The sequence below is a fragment of the Artemia franciscana genome, chromosome 11 (assembly GCF_032884065.1).
Source record: "Artemia franciscana chromosome 11, ASM3288406v1, whole genome shotgun sequence".
NCBI lineage: Eukaryota > Metazoa > Arthropoda > Branchiopoda > Anostraca > Artemiidae > Artemia > Artemia franciscana.
In genome coordinates, this window is record NC_088873.1 from 42,261,675 (window position 1) to 42,278,335 (window position 16,661).

Here is a 16,661-nt window from a genome sequence, read left to right on the forward strand (position 1 = left end):
CCAAGAGTGGCTGGCTACAGCATGGAAGACAAAGTTGGAAATCGAAGTTTTTGTATTTACTTCTGATTGACCGTATGTAGCTGATACTCTCTGTTGTACCATCTGTGATATACTTTCTGATACCCGCTTGCCAGCGAAGTGACCAAAGAGTAAAAAAGTGCTAAGTGCTACTCGAAATTCTGTAGATAGGTACATGAATCCCAGGTAACTGTAAAACACTGACCTTTACTGTCCAGGTGCCAGCAGGTTAAAAAGTTTGGAAATTCGGAAAACATTCAGCTTTTTAACTTTAAAGCCTGCTAGTTCATCGGCCTCGTCATTCTTATATTTCACAGACCCAAGTAATTTACCCCATTGGTCTCATGGAGATTGGAGAAAGACCTACCTACACTTCTACTAAAAATTAAGCTGTTCCAGAAGCTTATTTTGTGCCTCCAATTATTCGACTTAGAAATTCTTGCATGATTCAGTCCCAATAAACAACATTTAATTTTCTCTTAAGAAGGTGGCAGTGGGAGAGAGTTGGGGGTAATGTTATGAATACTCGCTTATTTGGATTTTCCAAATATACAAAGTAAGATTCTTTGCGTGACTCCTCTTCAAAGAAGGTAAAACATGCCATTCTGGTGTCCACCGAATCAGTACACAGCTTGGAGCTCGTTTTTACACTTAGTTTGAAATTATATCGTTTTTGTATCTCACTCTCAAAATTTTGAAGCATGGACATACGCCTGGTTAAAATTGGCTGAAAGCCAAAGGTGGGTTTCTTTAATCAAGTATGATCTAAATTCTCTTTTTTCAACTTCGAAGCCATATAGCTGAACAGTTAAAAGAGCTAGCCATTTCCAACGCTCACAGCTATGATTTTCTATTAATTCTCTACAAATTGATGCTTACTTCATTATAAGCCAAGTAGACATAGTTTTGTGAAGAAGGGCCAACTTCACGGTTTCCCCCAAATTCATGGGCTTAAACTATTTTGACCTGGAACTTTTTTATACCTTGTGGTACCCTGATAGAATATATTTCAGGTCTGATGTCGCCTTTATGGCTAGACTACAAGTTTATTACCTTTAGTTTCCTGGCTGATTGGATGGCAAAAGAATTGCTCATGCCTTTATGTGCATTTGGCCAATCTTCTACATGTCTCCAGGAGTCACAGATAAAGCGCACCGTTGGATGACAGACAACTTTTTTTTTAAACTCTATTTCTTTTAGTTGCCTCCTAGGCTAGCCACTTTGTTTATTTACATTGAGACGGAAATTAACTCGCATTTCCACTCAGGAATTTGTTTTTTTTTGCAATCAATCAGGACTTACCTCATGTCTGCAACGGGAAGCTTACATTTAGCGACTTATCTTCTCTTTACTTTGAACCAGGACTTAGCTCATTTTCGCACCAAATCATCATTCAGCTCGTTTTTGCTCCAAGTCAAAACTTAGCTCGTTTTCGCCCGAGTCAGTCCCCATTTTCGACTTCATTGTTCACTTTCACATTGAGTCAGAAGTTATGTCATTTTTGCATTGAGACGAACATTATCGTATTTTGCCTCATATCAGGACTTAACTTGTTTTTACTACTGAGTCAAGAATTAGCTCTTTTCTTGCATCGAGTCAGGACTTAACTTGTTTTGTTTGTGCCGGAGTAAGAACTGAATTTGAAGTTCTTGCATGATTCAAGTCAAGGTGCGACTTGCGCAATACTCCCTACTATAATGTATTTGTGAAGAACAGCCCAAAAACATAAATATTAGTCTTGTCCTTGGGGCTGCATGACCAAGCCTCCTTGGGGACAGTCTTTTTACCCTTTGATCCTTACAAGCCAAATTTTTTACTCAGAACAGTCAGAATTGTGATTCAATATAACAGGGAGCAACAGGGGGTGGGATGTGGCTATAAAAGACACGAGAGCAAGCTGGATGTCCTCCAATCACGCAAGATCTGTTAAAGAGCACTCAAACTTTCAATTACGGTCAAGGGAGTGCCTTTTCACGTTTCTAGTAACGTTCCTTCTATATGAAATTGCTGGCAAAAAAAATATTAATAATAATAAGTATATAGGAGACACATTCTATGCTGACATTAAGCTGCTGTGTTTGCTCTGATTCAAATTTGTAAAAAAACATCCATATTTAGTTTAGTAGTCAAAAATTATTATAATACGATCATTTTGATAAATTCAGACAATGGAGGTCCCCCCCTCTAAAAAGTTATGCAATCTTGAAGAAAATTTTCCCATGGAATTAAAAATTTCTGAGGATTTTAGAGCAATCCCATGTTCATGCCATAAAATTCCGTTTTTTTTTTCAAGATCCATAGCAACGGATAAGTGCTTTTTTTTTCTTGGATGATTAAAATTTGTTGAGCTCCTTTTAAGTTACGAAAGAGATTAAGTAGCAACCATGCGCCATCTTTTGTCACGAAACAACAATTTTGGCAACATTCAGGGTCCTGTTTATATTTTGCGTTGTTTATCAGATAAAAATTAAAAATGCCGGTATGGGTCAGGTAATGTACATAGTAACCTAGTGTAAATAAGGCCTATCATCTGCTTTGACAAAATGATAGAATTCCCAAAAAGCGCGGTTCGTGTAAAGAAATACACAAGCTAAATTAGATCAAACCATTGGTGTGATCAGCTGTCACAGCACATTGATTATGACGTAAAGAACCATGAAGATTCTATGCATTATTTACTGGTTTTTCCCCGTGCCACTTTGAATAGAATGGGTGCTCGTAGAAACTTGGGAGGAGGCTTATTCGATTGAAAGTCAGAAGTTGTATTACCCTTTTTAGTCTAATACGAAGGTCCAGGGTGTAACGAAGTGAAAATATAAAGGATTCACCTCTAGCACACAGTGAACTCTTTCTGACATTTTATTTTTATGTTTTCCAAAGAAATTGCCTCCGGGTTGTTCTGGGTACCCGGCTGAATGACAGTCTTTTAAGCAGTAGGCGTACGAAAAGTTTGATTTAATATCCCTTTCTAGGGCTATAATGAGAGAAATGTGGAAATGGCTACGACAAATTCTGCGGATGAAGGATGACAGAATGCAAAATATTGCCCTTTTCGACCACCCATCTAGGGCTAAACGGAAAGCAAGTTGCCCACGGTTGGGGCGGGAGAATATCGTAAAGAACTATTTGAACTATTGGATATCGTAAAGGGAAATGGAAACTTCCTGGGAGGGTGTAAAGAGGAAGTCTTTGAATAAAATGGGATGGAGAAGGAGCGTTCATAGCTGTGTTGCCTCCGGTGGGTTGGTGCTACGATGAGTTTTTAGTAGTTCTAGTATATTTGCTATCAGAATTCGAAATTGTCTGTTAGTACCTAATCAGTGTTTAAAAGTATTAGAGTCGAAATTTGATATAAGCAAAAAAGGTAAATCTCAAAGTTTGTCGTTTAAAAATTTAATATTCATTTCATTTTTTTTATAAATTGAATTTCTTTGTAACCTTTTTGCGACAAACTTATAAAGTGATTTTTCATTTGGTGCTAATTACAATATATTTTTTAAAATTATAATGTTCGGTCGATTAGTTTAGAAGTGGATGACATATTTAAACACAATATATCATGCATACAACAGAAACAGCTTTTGTCGGGCCCTAAACTACCATTATTAATTATCGTTGCTTTAACTATTTCAGTTCAAGTTCTGACAATGTTCAAACGCCGAAGGTTTGCTTTTTGACAGTATGGAAATTGTCAGATGAACTTATTATATTGTCATTATATTGTCAGATTTGTCAGCCAAAATTTCCAGAGAAACTTAAATGAAGTCCTTTTTAATATACCCTAGCCGTTCTGGAGCCGAGATTTTGAGCCGTCCTGGCCGAGTGGATTGGTGCGCTGGATTCAGGACCCTTTGTCTGAGAGGGCGAGGGTTCGAATCCTAGCGTACCCAATTATTTAGTTTGGGACGTGGGTCAGTGGTGTGACTCTGTAAGCTCAGCCAGAGTCGACCCAGCTCTAAATGGGTACCTGGAGAAATCTGGGGAAGGTAAACAGGAAGGGTGTGTGAAAGCACAGGATGGTTTGCCCCCAACCCCCCATTGCGCTTCCTGGCTGAAGGGCCAAGAAACGGAGATTAGCACCGCCGGTAGGGACTGTAAAGTCTAATGCCGTATTCTTTACCTTTTTTTAAGACCATCTTTGGCAAAAATTCTTATGTCCATAGGCCTAACCCAAACATCTTTAAGCGTTTACGCGTTGATCTACTCACTGACAGGAGTTGTGAAAAGTTGACTTTGAGTAGAATAGAACCGAGTCTGGAGTGTCAGAATTTTAGATGCCAGGTGAGGCGGAAAACGTTTAGTCCTGTGGCAAGCAAGCAACTGGAGTTCAACGGTAAAGCGATCGAAATAACTGCATTTATGGAGGGGGAAACGCTGGTAGTTGACTGTAGTTCAACCAAAGTCAACTAATTTTCAAAATAGCACGCACCCTAGTTGCCAGGATGACGTCGTTCCGATTTCAAATCATATTTGTGGTGTTTAGAGCCATGAAAGTGGCTTAAAATATTTCAAGTTCCACCTTTGTGTATTCCATACGCAAGCATGTATATTTATCTAAGCCTATGGGGAGGCCAGACCGAGGAACTAGGCCTAAACAGACTTAAAATAACACAGTAATGTGAAAGCAGGAACAAGCCAAAAGTAGATATACTATGGCGGTCATGTTTGCAGAGGGTGACTTAGGGGGTCTTTTGAATTTTAAATTCCCGGACACTTCTTATTGTTATCATTGCCTACCCCCCCCCCCCCCCCGGAATAAAATATCTGCTTAAGTTCCTGTGCCATCTGTTTTAAGCTAATTTTTGGCAAAACCATATTCTTACTGTAATTCCTGACCCTTTTAAACGACCCTACCTAAAAGGACCCTTTTAGACGACCCTGACCCTAAAGAGACCCTTTTAGACGAATCAATGTAATTTGCATTTGTTACAGGAAAATGCAACAAAGCCAAACATCTTATTTTTCTAAATATACAAAGAAATATACCCGATTATTAACTCCTTCTGATTCCCAATTAAGCTAGGAGATGGTATATAATGTTCATTTTTTCTGTACGCATGTTTTTAAAGACAAAAAAAGATTTTTAATATATACCCTAAGGATCATGAGCTGTATGTATTTATTTTAAAATGCAATTATCAAGTCTCCACTAACTAAGGAAAAAACTTTGCTAATTGCTACACTTATAATTGCTAGTTCTTAAAGCATTTCCTGACATGAATATGCATTACCATATTCTTACTGCAATTCCTGACAAGACCCTTTTAGACGAATCAATGTAATTTGCATTTGTTACAGTCAGTATAACGAGCCTGAAAATGCGAGGAAGCATAACCAGAGGCGCCAATTGGGGGTGGGGGGTCAGGGGTGGGCAAATGCTCACCCCAGATTTTCCAGGCGGCCCAAGCTTCCACCACAAAGGGCCCTTTTCCGGCCATAAATATCCATTATGTCCAACATAATCCATTCTGTTCAAATGATTTGAACTAACTGCACGCCTATTAGCCAAAGAGCGTAATTACCTGACGACTTTTGGGGTAATTACGCTATTTGCTATTAATCATTGTAAACTTTGAAAGTAGGTTAGATTCATAATAAAAGTCTCAAGTTCCGTCAATTGCCTCATGCCCACCCCAAGATTTGGCCCAAATGGCACCTCTGAGCATAACATCTTATTTTTCTAAATATACAAAAAAATTACCCGATTATTAACTCTTTCTGATTCCCAATTAAGCTAGGAGATGGTATTTATATACCATCGTATAGAAACATTTTTTTCTGTACGCATGTTCTTACAGACGAAAAAGGATTTTTAATAAATACCCTAAGGATGATTAACTGTATATTATTATTTTAAAATGCAATTATCAAGTCTCCACTAACTAAGGAAAAAACTTTACTAATTGCTACACTTGTAATTGGTAGTTTTCCTTATTCTACATCATATTGCTGGATTTAAGGCTTACGAAAGATTATTCCTGGCAAAGAATTGCTTATAGAATCAACAGTCGTTTGATTGGAAACAGTTTTGTCTCAGTTTGAGAACGGAAAGGATAGTAGGGATCAAACACACTTTCACATGATTGGATGTATGGACAAAGGTATATTTATTGATATTCAGATATCAAATAACTAATTGAACAAGATTCACATGAATGATAGCTGCATTTGTTTAGACCAGTATTTGTTCAGACATCCCCATCTAGATATCAGAGTCCAACTAGATATGCATGTGAACGCCACGGATAATTTCGAGATAAATCGTAAAGCTGCTCACCAGACACGTTTGTGCCTACACAGAGGCGCAAAGGCATTGGAGTTAGAGGCACTGAGGCAGCATTGGATACAAACTCAAGGGCAGGGACCACTGTACGTCATGCACTGCCAGTGAATCATCCGCTTGATCAGAAACGGCATTTCATTACTTCAGTTGAATATTTAACATTATTGATTATGTGTTTATACGTAATGAAATTATTGATTATGTACAAACTATAATACTTAAATGGTACTTCTTTAGAACTTATTAAATAACCCAAAACACTCAATAAGTTTAATGTGTGTAATCTGAGAAAAACAAACCTGCCTTTCGCATTCGGTGATTTAACACCGACCTCAGCCTGAGCGAGACAAACTACTTTGCCAGTATATTTTAAATATATATTTAATATATAGAGGTGGTTAGATATTGAACATAATGAGTTCGGTTATCCTGCTTCCCATTATTTTCTGCTGTAGTTTTTATAATTTCATTAATAAAGTATTATATTTTCATTATAGTTTGGTGTATTTTATTACGATGAACCTAACTAATCATTACGATTAATCTAACTTCACTTCTTGAATGTTTTCGGAATATTCACAAGCACCCTTTTCATTACTCAACTCACTGAAGTAACATTTTTAACCTATTATCAAACAGTTCGTGGGAACGAACTGTAGTAAGTACGGCCCGGCTCAATAGTAACCAAAGCTCTAAAAACGGGATTTTGATAGTAATAGATATATCAAAATAATCGGATCTTTATGCTGATTTTAAATATGTAAGTTTCATCAAATTTAGTCTAATCTATCAAAAGTTACGAGCCTGAGAAAATTTGCCTTATTTGAAAAATAGTTGGAAACCCCCCTTAAGCGCCATAGTATCTTATCGAAAATCACACCATCACATTCAGATTATCAGAGAACCCTCTGTAGATGTTTCGAGGGTCTATGTACAAAAATGTGGAATTTTGTATTTTTGGCCAGAAGACTGATCACGGGTGCGTGCTTATTTGTTTTTTGTTTTTTTCCCAGGGGTGATCGTATCGACCCAGTGGTCCTAGAATGTAACGAAAGGGCTCATTCTAATGGAAAGTACAAGTTCTAGTTCCCTTTTAAGTGACCAAAAAATTGGAGGGCACCTAGGCCCCCTCCCACGCTCATTTTTCACTTAAGTCACCAGATCAAAATTTTGAGATAGTCATTTTGTTCAGCATAGTAGAAAAACTTAATAACTATGTCTTTAGGGATGACTCACTCCCCAAACTCCCCGGGGGAGGGGCTGCAAGTCACAAACTTCGACCATTGTTTACATATAGAAATGGTTATTGGAAAGTGTACACACGCTTTAAGGGGGATTTTTTGGTTGGGGGATGGGTCAAGGGGAGAAGGTCACGTGGGATGATCTTTTCATGGATAATTTATCATGGGGGAAGAGAAATTCCATGAAGGGGGCGCAGGATTTTCTAGCATTCTTTAAAAAAAAACAATGAAAAAATAGATATGAAACAGTTTTTTCAACTGGATGTAAGGAGTAGCATTAAAACTTAAAACGAACAGAAATTATTACGCATATGAGTAGGTTCATCTCCTCCTGTATGCTAAAGTATTTTTTGTAATTTCAACTATTTATTCTACGACCTTTGTGATTCAGGGGTCATTCTTAAAGAATTGGGATACAATTTAAGCTTTAGTGTAAAGAGCGGGTATTGACGAGGGGGTGAACCCTCTCATATACATAATAAAAATATACGAATGTAGAACCTCGCTACATACGCTGATTCGTAAGTTACGTATATTTATTACTAATATAAATGTTCGTAAAAGAAATTATAAGCTCTAGTTGCCTTTTTAAGTAACCGAAGAATTGGAAGGCAAATAGGCCTCCTACCCCAGCTCTTTTTTTCTCAAAATCGTCCAATCAAAACTATGAGAAAGCCATTTAGCCACAAAAAATTAATATACAAATTTCGTTTTAATCGTTTATGTGCGGAGAGCCAAAATCAAAACATGTATTAATTCAAAAACGTTCAGAAATTAAATAAAAAAATTCAAGTTTTTTCAACTGAAAGTAAGGAGCGATATTAAAACTTAGAACGAACAGAAATTACTCCGTATATGAAAGGGGCTACTCCCTCCTAAGCCCCCCGCTCTTTACGCTAAAGTTTGTTTTAGTGTTTTAAAAAGTAGGGTTGTGAGAAAGGGTCAAATTTTGGCGTTTAGAGCGGGGTGTTTCTCTGAATATTTCTGATCTACGCTATTATGAAAGTGAAGAGTGCTGCAAACCCAAAAATCAACAGAATTTATTCAGTATAGGAGGGGGACTGTCCCTCCCTCACCTCTAACCTCCCCCAGTGGTCAAAGAAAGTTTGGAGGATGTTCATCTTATCGGACAATGAGTATTATAATCTTTTTTGTAAGTCGAAAGAAGTTGAGATCAACCAGCCCCTGTTTAAAACTGTTTTTTTTTTTAATTCTGGTCCTTTTGTTACCCCTTAGGGCATCTGATCGATATTTTGAGGTACTTTCTTTGTGGCTGCTAAATTTTGCATGTAGGGAAATTTTCCATAGGGTGGGATTATCAAGGGGGAATTTTCCACGGAGGGGAGAATTTTCCAGGGGAAACGCCGGTTCCCATATTAAATTATCACAAGGAAGCCATCTTACCAATCAACATAAGAAATTTTCAGAAAATTCAGGTATATCCTTTTGAAAAAAAAATAAAATGATGGTTATAATGCTAATAACAGCGAAAATGGAATTTGAGTGTTGACTGTACAAGTAAGAACTTGTACAGTCATTCATGCATTAATGAATAAGGAAAAGTTCGGGAATTCAGCTTTCACGACAAATAACTCAATGTGTAATTATGCAATTACTGGTTGTAGCGAGCGCCAAATTAAAAAAAAGAAATACTTTAGAAAAAAAGTATAAATTTTTTTAAAAACATTAGGCATGAAACAACTTAAGAATATGGAGCTTTTTTATGAAAGTGAAGCTGTCTTTGGAATCAGCAGTGCTACTGTTTGAATTTTAAGGAACAAAAGGCATTATCTAACTGAACGAAATATTTTTGCCTATTTAGAACCCCGGTTAAACATGGCAACGCTGAAAAAATTGTACTGTCCTTAAAACTTAAAAAAAAATTTTAAGTTTTCACTTTAATTTTTTTTAATTTTTATTTATTTTTTATCAAAAATTGTCCTTAAAAATTTTGAAACAACCGAAAGAAAAGTCTTAGGAAATCGCGGTTCTTAGGTTTGAATATACCTAAAATGGGTCCATGGTCCAAAAGGAAGTTTTGGCAAAATAGTCCATAGGAAAAGTTCTTAGGTTTGAATATACCTAAAATGGGTCCATGGTCCAAAAGGAAACTTTAGAAACATGGTCCAAAGAAAACATTCTTAGGTTTTGAATATACCTAAAATGGTTCCATGGTCCAAAAGGAAACTTTGGAAACATGGTCCAAAGGAAACGTTCTTAGGTTTGAATGTACCTAAAATGGGTCCATGGTCCAAAAGGAAACTTTAGAAACATGGTCCAAAGAAAACATTCTTAGGTTTTGAATATACCTAAAATGGTTCCATGGTCCAAAAGGAAACTTTGGAAACATGGTCCAAAGGAAACGTTCTTAGGTTTGAATGTACCTAAAATGGGTCCATGGTCCAAAAGGAAACTTTCGAAACATGGTCCAAAGAAAACATTCTTAGGTTTTGAATATACCTAAAATTGGTCCATGGTCCAAAAGGAAACTTTGGAAACAGGGTCCAAAGGAAACGTTCTTAGGTTTGAATATACCTAAAATAGGTCCATGGTCCAAAAGGTATTTTTATTTTGATATTCTTGGTACTCTAAAGAAACAAGGGAAACACTTGATTACTAAAGAAAATCCATCGATATACTTAGTTACATTTTTTTTAAATAAATCTTTCTTGTAAAGACGCTATTATATATTTTTTTTCGTAATTAGATAAACAAAAGATAGACACACTATCTTTATCATCTACTTCATATTCAAGCAGACTGTACTGGTCACTATTCCTTTCAAAAATAATAGCAAATCATCTTTTGTTTTTATCAGTACGTCAGAAAAAGCTTATTCGTGTCTTATCAGTTAGTATTTACAAAAACAGGATAAAGAGAAATTTTTGGGCTTCTTTAGAGACGGGAAAACTACAGTTTCGGATTATTTTTAACCAGACAAAAGGCTCACTTCCACCGTCTAGGAAAAAAACTGTTGGCTAATGATTTTCTTACAATCACAATTACACCCTCCAGAAAAAAGCTTGGAACTAGCACTGATAGACAATTTATTTAACAAAATGAATCATTTTTGGGGTAAATTGTTGTACGGCTACCATTTTTTGTCTCGAATCCTTCTAAGTGTTTCACCTTAGTGGCCCCGGTGGAAATCTTTGGAAACTAGGTCTAAACTTCCATACATTTTTTTGTGGAAGAAGAAGGGTAATGAGGAATCCAATTTTATTTCAAAAGAAAGAGTTCGAGAATATGTTAGTCTTTAAAAAGGGTTTACCCGATAAATGGCCAAGATTTTTTTCTGATAACTTGAAACTTATATCTCTAAGTTCCTGGGACCCCTATGCACGAAAAAAAAAACTTAAAAAACAATTTTACTTCACCAAAAATTAGCGTGAAACTTTTCTTCCGGTCTACCAGGACTAATAATATATTGTATATATTATTTTTATAATATATACTGTATTGCATATTATATATATATATATATATATATATATATATATATATATATATATATATATATATATATATATATATATATATATATATATATATATGTATTTGTTCAGCCCAGACCAACAAAATGGGACGGCAATTTGAATGTTTCTCATCACTTCAGACCAAAGAGTAAGACATCCGAGTGTCATAAAAACGGGACCATATTTTTGTGTTTCTAATCGGCTAGAAAATCACATTTATAAATTTTCGAGGAAGATGGACTCCTATGCATAACGTATTTGAAATTAATTTTAGCTGTATTGACTGAAAATGAACTCAAATTTTTCGTCTTTGGTAGACTTGAAACTTATTGGAGGCAAAGACAGGGCCAGAAAACCTCAATAAAGATGAAAAATCTCGGACTTAAATTGTATCGATATGTGACAAATATCGATGTCAAAATGTGAAATAGAGCAAAAAAAAAAATAGGTTTTCTCCGACTCGCTTAAACTTACAAACAATGTAGGCGGGGGCAAGGTGATGCCGATGAAGGTTAAGTATAAGGAAAAGTGTGGTTGTATTGATTTACAACGGCCAAACTACATCCAAATTTATGTTTTAGTCAGGTCGCAACTTACTGGGAAAAAATGAGGTTGTATTGATTCACGACGATCAAATGTCATCCAGATTTGTTTCGTGATCGGCTTTTTTGTGATCTTTTTGTAATCATTTTTTATAAATTAATTCTAAAAAGGAGTTAAACCAGTTAAATACAGCAGTCTAGTTATCTCTTCCGTATAAGGCACGATATATGAGGGAAACTCCTATACACATGGAAAAATTTCAATAAACGTAAAACTAGATGAATATCTCACTCGTATACATCCCTAAAGGGCCTTTGCGTCTGCTTTTTCCGTTGGACCCCAAAAATCAATATTTAAAAAATTTCATTAACAGGCTTTGCCCTCAGCATTATCGTATAGGGAAACCTCCCTCTACAGCCTACATATTTTCAGCATTTTGCCTGCTTTTCCTTGTGTGTTTTCCGTAATTTACGTCTATTTCGTTTTTACCCGCGCCAAGATTTTGACCCCCCCCCATCCCTAACATGCATGTGTACATGTTTGGCCTCACTAAACACTTAACGTTTCTAAGACTAAAGAACCTAGTGCCGATCAGATAAGGACCAGCATTTCACTTTTAAGAAAGTAAATTTCAGACAGAAAGAAAGAAAGGAGAGTTTGGTTATTAGAGAAGTATTCACAGAATTATTCAGCATATTAATTGAATAGGTTTGCCATATAATTTACTGTTTTTGTTTTTTATCTAAAAAAAAAACGGTCATAATTCTCTTACCATCCAGTTCATATCCAGTCTGTGCTATATTTCTCATTCTTCATCTCAATAATAAAACTAAATCATCTTTCGTTTTATCAATGCATCATTAAAAATTTATTTTAATCTTATCAGTCAATATTTACAAAAAAAGAGGAAACAATTTTTGGCTTCTTGGGAAACAGCGATACTAATAGTAAATTGAATTATATTTTCATTCAATTTCTTTTTACCAGACATATTCAAATAGACGTTAAATCTGACCCCTTAGAGGACACGCTGTGATTTTCATAACACTATTTAATGTTCTGCCTAATCAATGCTGGTACATTTATGGTTCCAGTGCTAGCTGAAACCTAGTAAAGAGCTAATCTGGGCCATTAGTAGCTAAATGTTTGAAAACGCGTTTTCACCGTTATATCTAACGAGACAGGTAGTATGTTTTCAACAAACATACCACCCGTTGGGTTGGTAACTCGTTTTCAACAAAACGAGTTTTCAAAGAAAAGTAAAGAGCTCTACAAAATCAAAAGCTGAGCAGAAATTAAGTCAAATAATTTCCCAAGCGTAAAACTACTACAAATCGCCATCAATAAATAAATGGAGCCCAAAACGAACTGAAATTTCAATTAATAACCAAGTCAAACACAAAACGAGCAGAAATAAGCATGAGTAGGGCTGACACCTCCCATGCCTTCTTACGATCAGAACCTAATTTGCAATTTACTGAAAACAAAATATATTTTAAATATTTTCACTTTTTTAACTTCATAAATACGTTCTGAGACCATACTGGCTATGCATGACGTATGAAAACAAAGAAAGGAAATAATAAATGAAAAGAGAAAAATCAAACAGGTGAAAAACGAGGATTTTATCAGCCAGTGGCAAAATATGAAAAACAAGCAACTATTTCGACTATTTCGGGAAAAAAGGAAACAAAGAAGAAACAACAACAAAATCTAAACTTCTTAAGTGAACTGCACGAGAGGAAAAAAGACACTGAATCAAACAACAAAAACCAGCTTGAGCAAGTTGGACCGACAAGGACCTCCGCCAAGTCGTACTCAGTGCTCAAAAAAATATAAGAAAGAGGGAAAAAAGGAAACAAAGAAGAAACAACAACAAAATCTAACCTTCTTAAGTGAACTGCATGAGAGGAAAAAAGACACTGAATCAAACAACAAAAACCAACTTGAAATCAATGAAAGAGAAGTTACCAATTAGATTGAATAAGTATCATTTGCCTTGCAACAGATTTCGCCTGTCTACAATTTCGGTTTTCATTAGATATGCGGACAGGTTGTCTTAAATTAGACTGGGCGAAAATATTCATAGAGTCTTTTAATATTAAATTGTTATAAATTGGGCTTTAGGAAATATCTCCCGTGTCTCTATTTATAGCCAAATTTCTATTTATATGTTTTTTATCTCAATTGCCTCTTTTAAAAGATTGCGGTAGGCCATTTACGGTAGATATTAAAGTTGCCTCTTCAAAAAGAACTAAATGGTCAGGATTTTCGTATATAAGTTTCCCAATCTCATTCGGGAGAGAGGTTTTGTACGAGGATCATTTCATAGAAGAATTTTTCACGGGGAAAGGGAATTATACATGAATGGGGCGCCGGATTTCCAGGCCTTGTTTAAAAAACTATTAGAAATTGAATAAAAAACAAGTTTTTTCAACTGAAAGTAAGGACCAATATTAAAATTTAAAACGGACAGGAATTATTACAAATATGAGGGAGGTCGCCCCCTCGCCATTACTTCGCTATTTATGCTAATGATTATTTTGTAATTTCAAAAGAGCTGTTTATTCTGATTAAATGACCTTTGTGATTCAGGGGTTATTCTTAAAGAATAGGAACAAAATTAGAACTTTAGCGTAAAGAGCAAGGCATTGACGAGGGGACGAACCCCCTCGTATACGTAATAACTTCTGTTCTTTTTAAGTTTTAATTTTGCTGCTTACTTTTAGTTGTAAAAATTGTTTTTTTTATTATTTAATCATAGTAGTAGTGACATCAGCAGGAGCTGTAACAGTGTTTATTAGTAGTAATAGCAGTAGTAACAGTAGTACCAGCATTATTAACAGATTAGTAGCATGTACATGTTGACTTTTGGTAGGTTGAACATTATCCTCAAGATATCCTGGAAATTTCACCTTGATACGGTAAGGTGTTCAAAAAATATTGCTGATCTGCCCTTTTGACCATCTGTATTTACATAGTATGTTTGGACTTAATTCGACTTTCCGCTCAACATTTCCTCAGCTGTAGTCGTAGTAGTATGCAACTATTAGCTCTTTAGTCAACTGATCATTTCTCTTATCATTTCCTGGAAGTACCAAATTAATGTACTTAATTACGTTTAGTTTACTCAAGTTAAGCACATTTTTTTCTGTTCTTACCCAGCTGTTGGCATTGTACTTGGGTCATAAGAGAGGGTAGTCGTCAAAACAGGTAAAGTACATGATTGTTATAGGATTCAGACGATCCAGTGGACTATGAGAATAGGTCAAAAATCTCCGGCGTCATAAACACACCGATGTAGTTTAATAAATAAATCCTAAAACGATCAGAAATTACAATGAATAATTTGGTTAAACTTGAAAGAACCAGAAATTGCAACAAACAAAATTAGGGCAACTTTCCCCCTCCTGAATCTTCTAAAGGATATTGTGTCATTTGTGCTTTGTTGAAAAACCAAATATAGTGTAACCATTTTTCTTTATAATATTAACACAGAAAATCTAAAATTTCTTTTAAATATAAAATTGAATCTGGAATTCCTGAGACATCTAAGAATTAATATCAATATATCTTAAATATTTAGTTTGTTTTAATTACTTTTATTCTGGTCTTCTTAGTTATTACGGTGTATATATTTAATCTTTTTGATTTTGTCGATATCTTGACAAATATGTCACAACCCACTGTTCAAAGAAAATAAGTTTCTGAACAGCGGAATAAGAGTAGTCTTGCTCCTGTTTGTATTAATATCTTTTAATTTTTGAGTTTGGGATTATTTAGTTAATCTCCATTAAGTTTGATTATTCAGTTAAATATCTACTCATTTTAGAATTTATTTATTCATCTATATCAATATCTGTCAGTTTTATATGGTTGATTATTTTAATTTCAGTCGGTTTGAATTTCAGTTATTTATTGAAAGTGCTTTCAGGTTGTTTTAAGTTTTAACTTTTATAGGACATTATTTCTGCTCGTCTTAGGTTTTAATATTGCTCATTATTTTCTTTTAAAAAAGATTCTTTTTTGGTAAAAAAATTTCTCTTTTTAATTCCCTATCATATACTTATACCTGTCACTGGTAATTTTACTAATCTAATTCGGTCTTTAAAACCGAAGCTTTTTGCTTGAGTTTGGAAATTTCAACAAAACATATTTGTTTTATTGTCTATGGTTAAACAGCTTTATTGTGTTAAAAAAATTTCAAATTATTACTAACGTTTCTGGAATTCGACCAAAACTATGTGAATTAATTATGACTAGCTAATTAGCTAATAAGATCGGCTATCTTAGCTAATTTTACGTTTAGCTTTGATACTTAACAAGTATTTCATAATAACAAGCCCTAACAGATACACAAGGGCCCTTCAGCTGCAGCTGTGATCTAAAATATTCAGATTTTTTTATATTTTCTATTTAGGAGCCTTGCTAGAATTATTCTCTCCCCCACCTGAAAAATTAGTTTCTATGTGTCTGATTGAGCCTCTTGCATTTGACAGAAATTAATTTTATTTTTTTATTGGTGTTAGCAGGCTGCAGCAATGGCTGCAGCCTGCTAACAGCGATTTGGGGCCCCTAGAGAGAGAAATGTACGGATTTAGACGAGGAAAAGTATTTAGAATCCAGGGACAAGTGTTTATGTGCGTGTCTAATTGACACTGAGCAATAATTTGCGCGTAGATCATACTTTCAAGTTTCCATAGTGGAAATACAAAGACCACAAACTTGGAAGGGCTGAATAAAAACTTTACTACTAAAATTAGGTTATTTGGAAACTCCACCTAATAGATTTGGGGATGAAACTGTTTCCCATCTAACGAATTATATAAAACAAATATTTGAACTCCTCCCCAAATTTTTGTTAGACTCGTAAAAAATACAATAAGCAGATTTTGACACCTTCTTTAAAGTTTTTTCTAAGACCCAAGCCCTCATCCCACAACGGCCCCCTAAAAAAAATTGATATGCCGTTTAGTCTTGAAGCTAACTAAAACATCTAAAGCATACTAATTTAGGAGGACTGGTAATTAAAAATGCGGTAATGAAGGATGTTTTTTTTCTTCTGGTTGTTGAAGTTTGACAATTGTATAATAAAAACAA

The 16,661-nt window shown here is 35.1% G+C and overlaps 2 protein-coding genes across 3 annotated transcripts in view; one reads left to right on the forward strand and one right to left on the reverse strand.

Annotated features, from left to right (window-relative positions):
• The window catches only part of LOC136033252 (nuclear envelope phosphatase-regulatory subunit 1-like), a 31,580-nt gene extending 19,183 nt beyond the window's left edge, over positions 1 to 12,397 (reverse strand). Inside the window, exon 1 of one of the 2 annotated variants that reach the window (XM_065713991.1) lies at positions 12,334 to 12,397. In XM_065713991.1, coding sequence (XP_065570063.1) covers positions 12,334 to 12,370 — 37 coding nt within the window. In that variant the 5' untranslated portion in view covers positions 12,371 to 12,397. The remainder of the gene's footprint in view (positions 1 to 12,333) is intronic. The other variant, XM_065713989.1, reaches the window with a different exon arrangement.
• LOC136033250 (serine/threonine-protein kinase NIM1-like) overlaps positions 5,991 to 16,661 on the forward strand; it is a 57,894-nt gene continuing 47,223 nt past the window's right edge. The window contains exon 1 of the mRNA XM_065713988.1: positions 5,991 to 6,119. Within this exon, the coding sequence (XP_065570060.1) occupies positions 6,098 to 6,119 (22 nt within the window). The 5' untranslated portion in view covers positions 5,991 to 6,097. The remainder of the gene's footprint in view (positions 6,120 to 16,661) is intronic.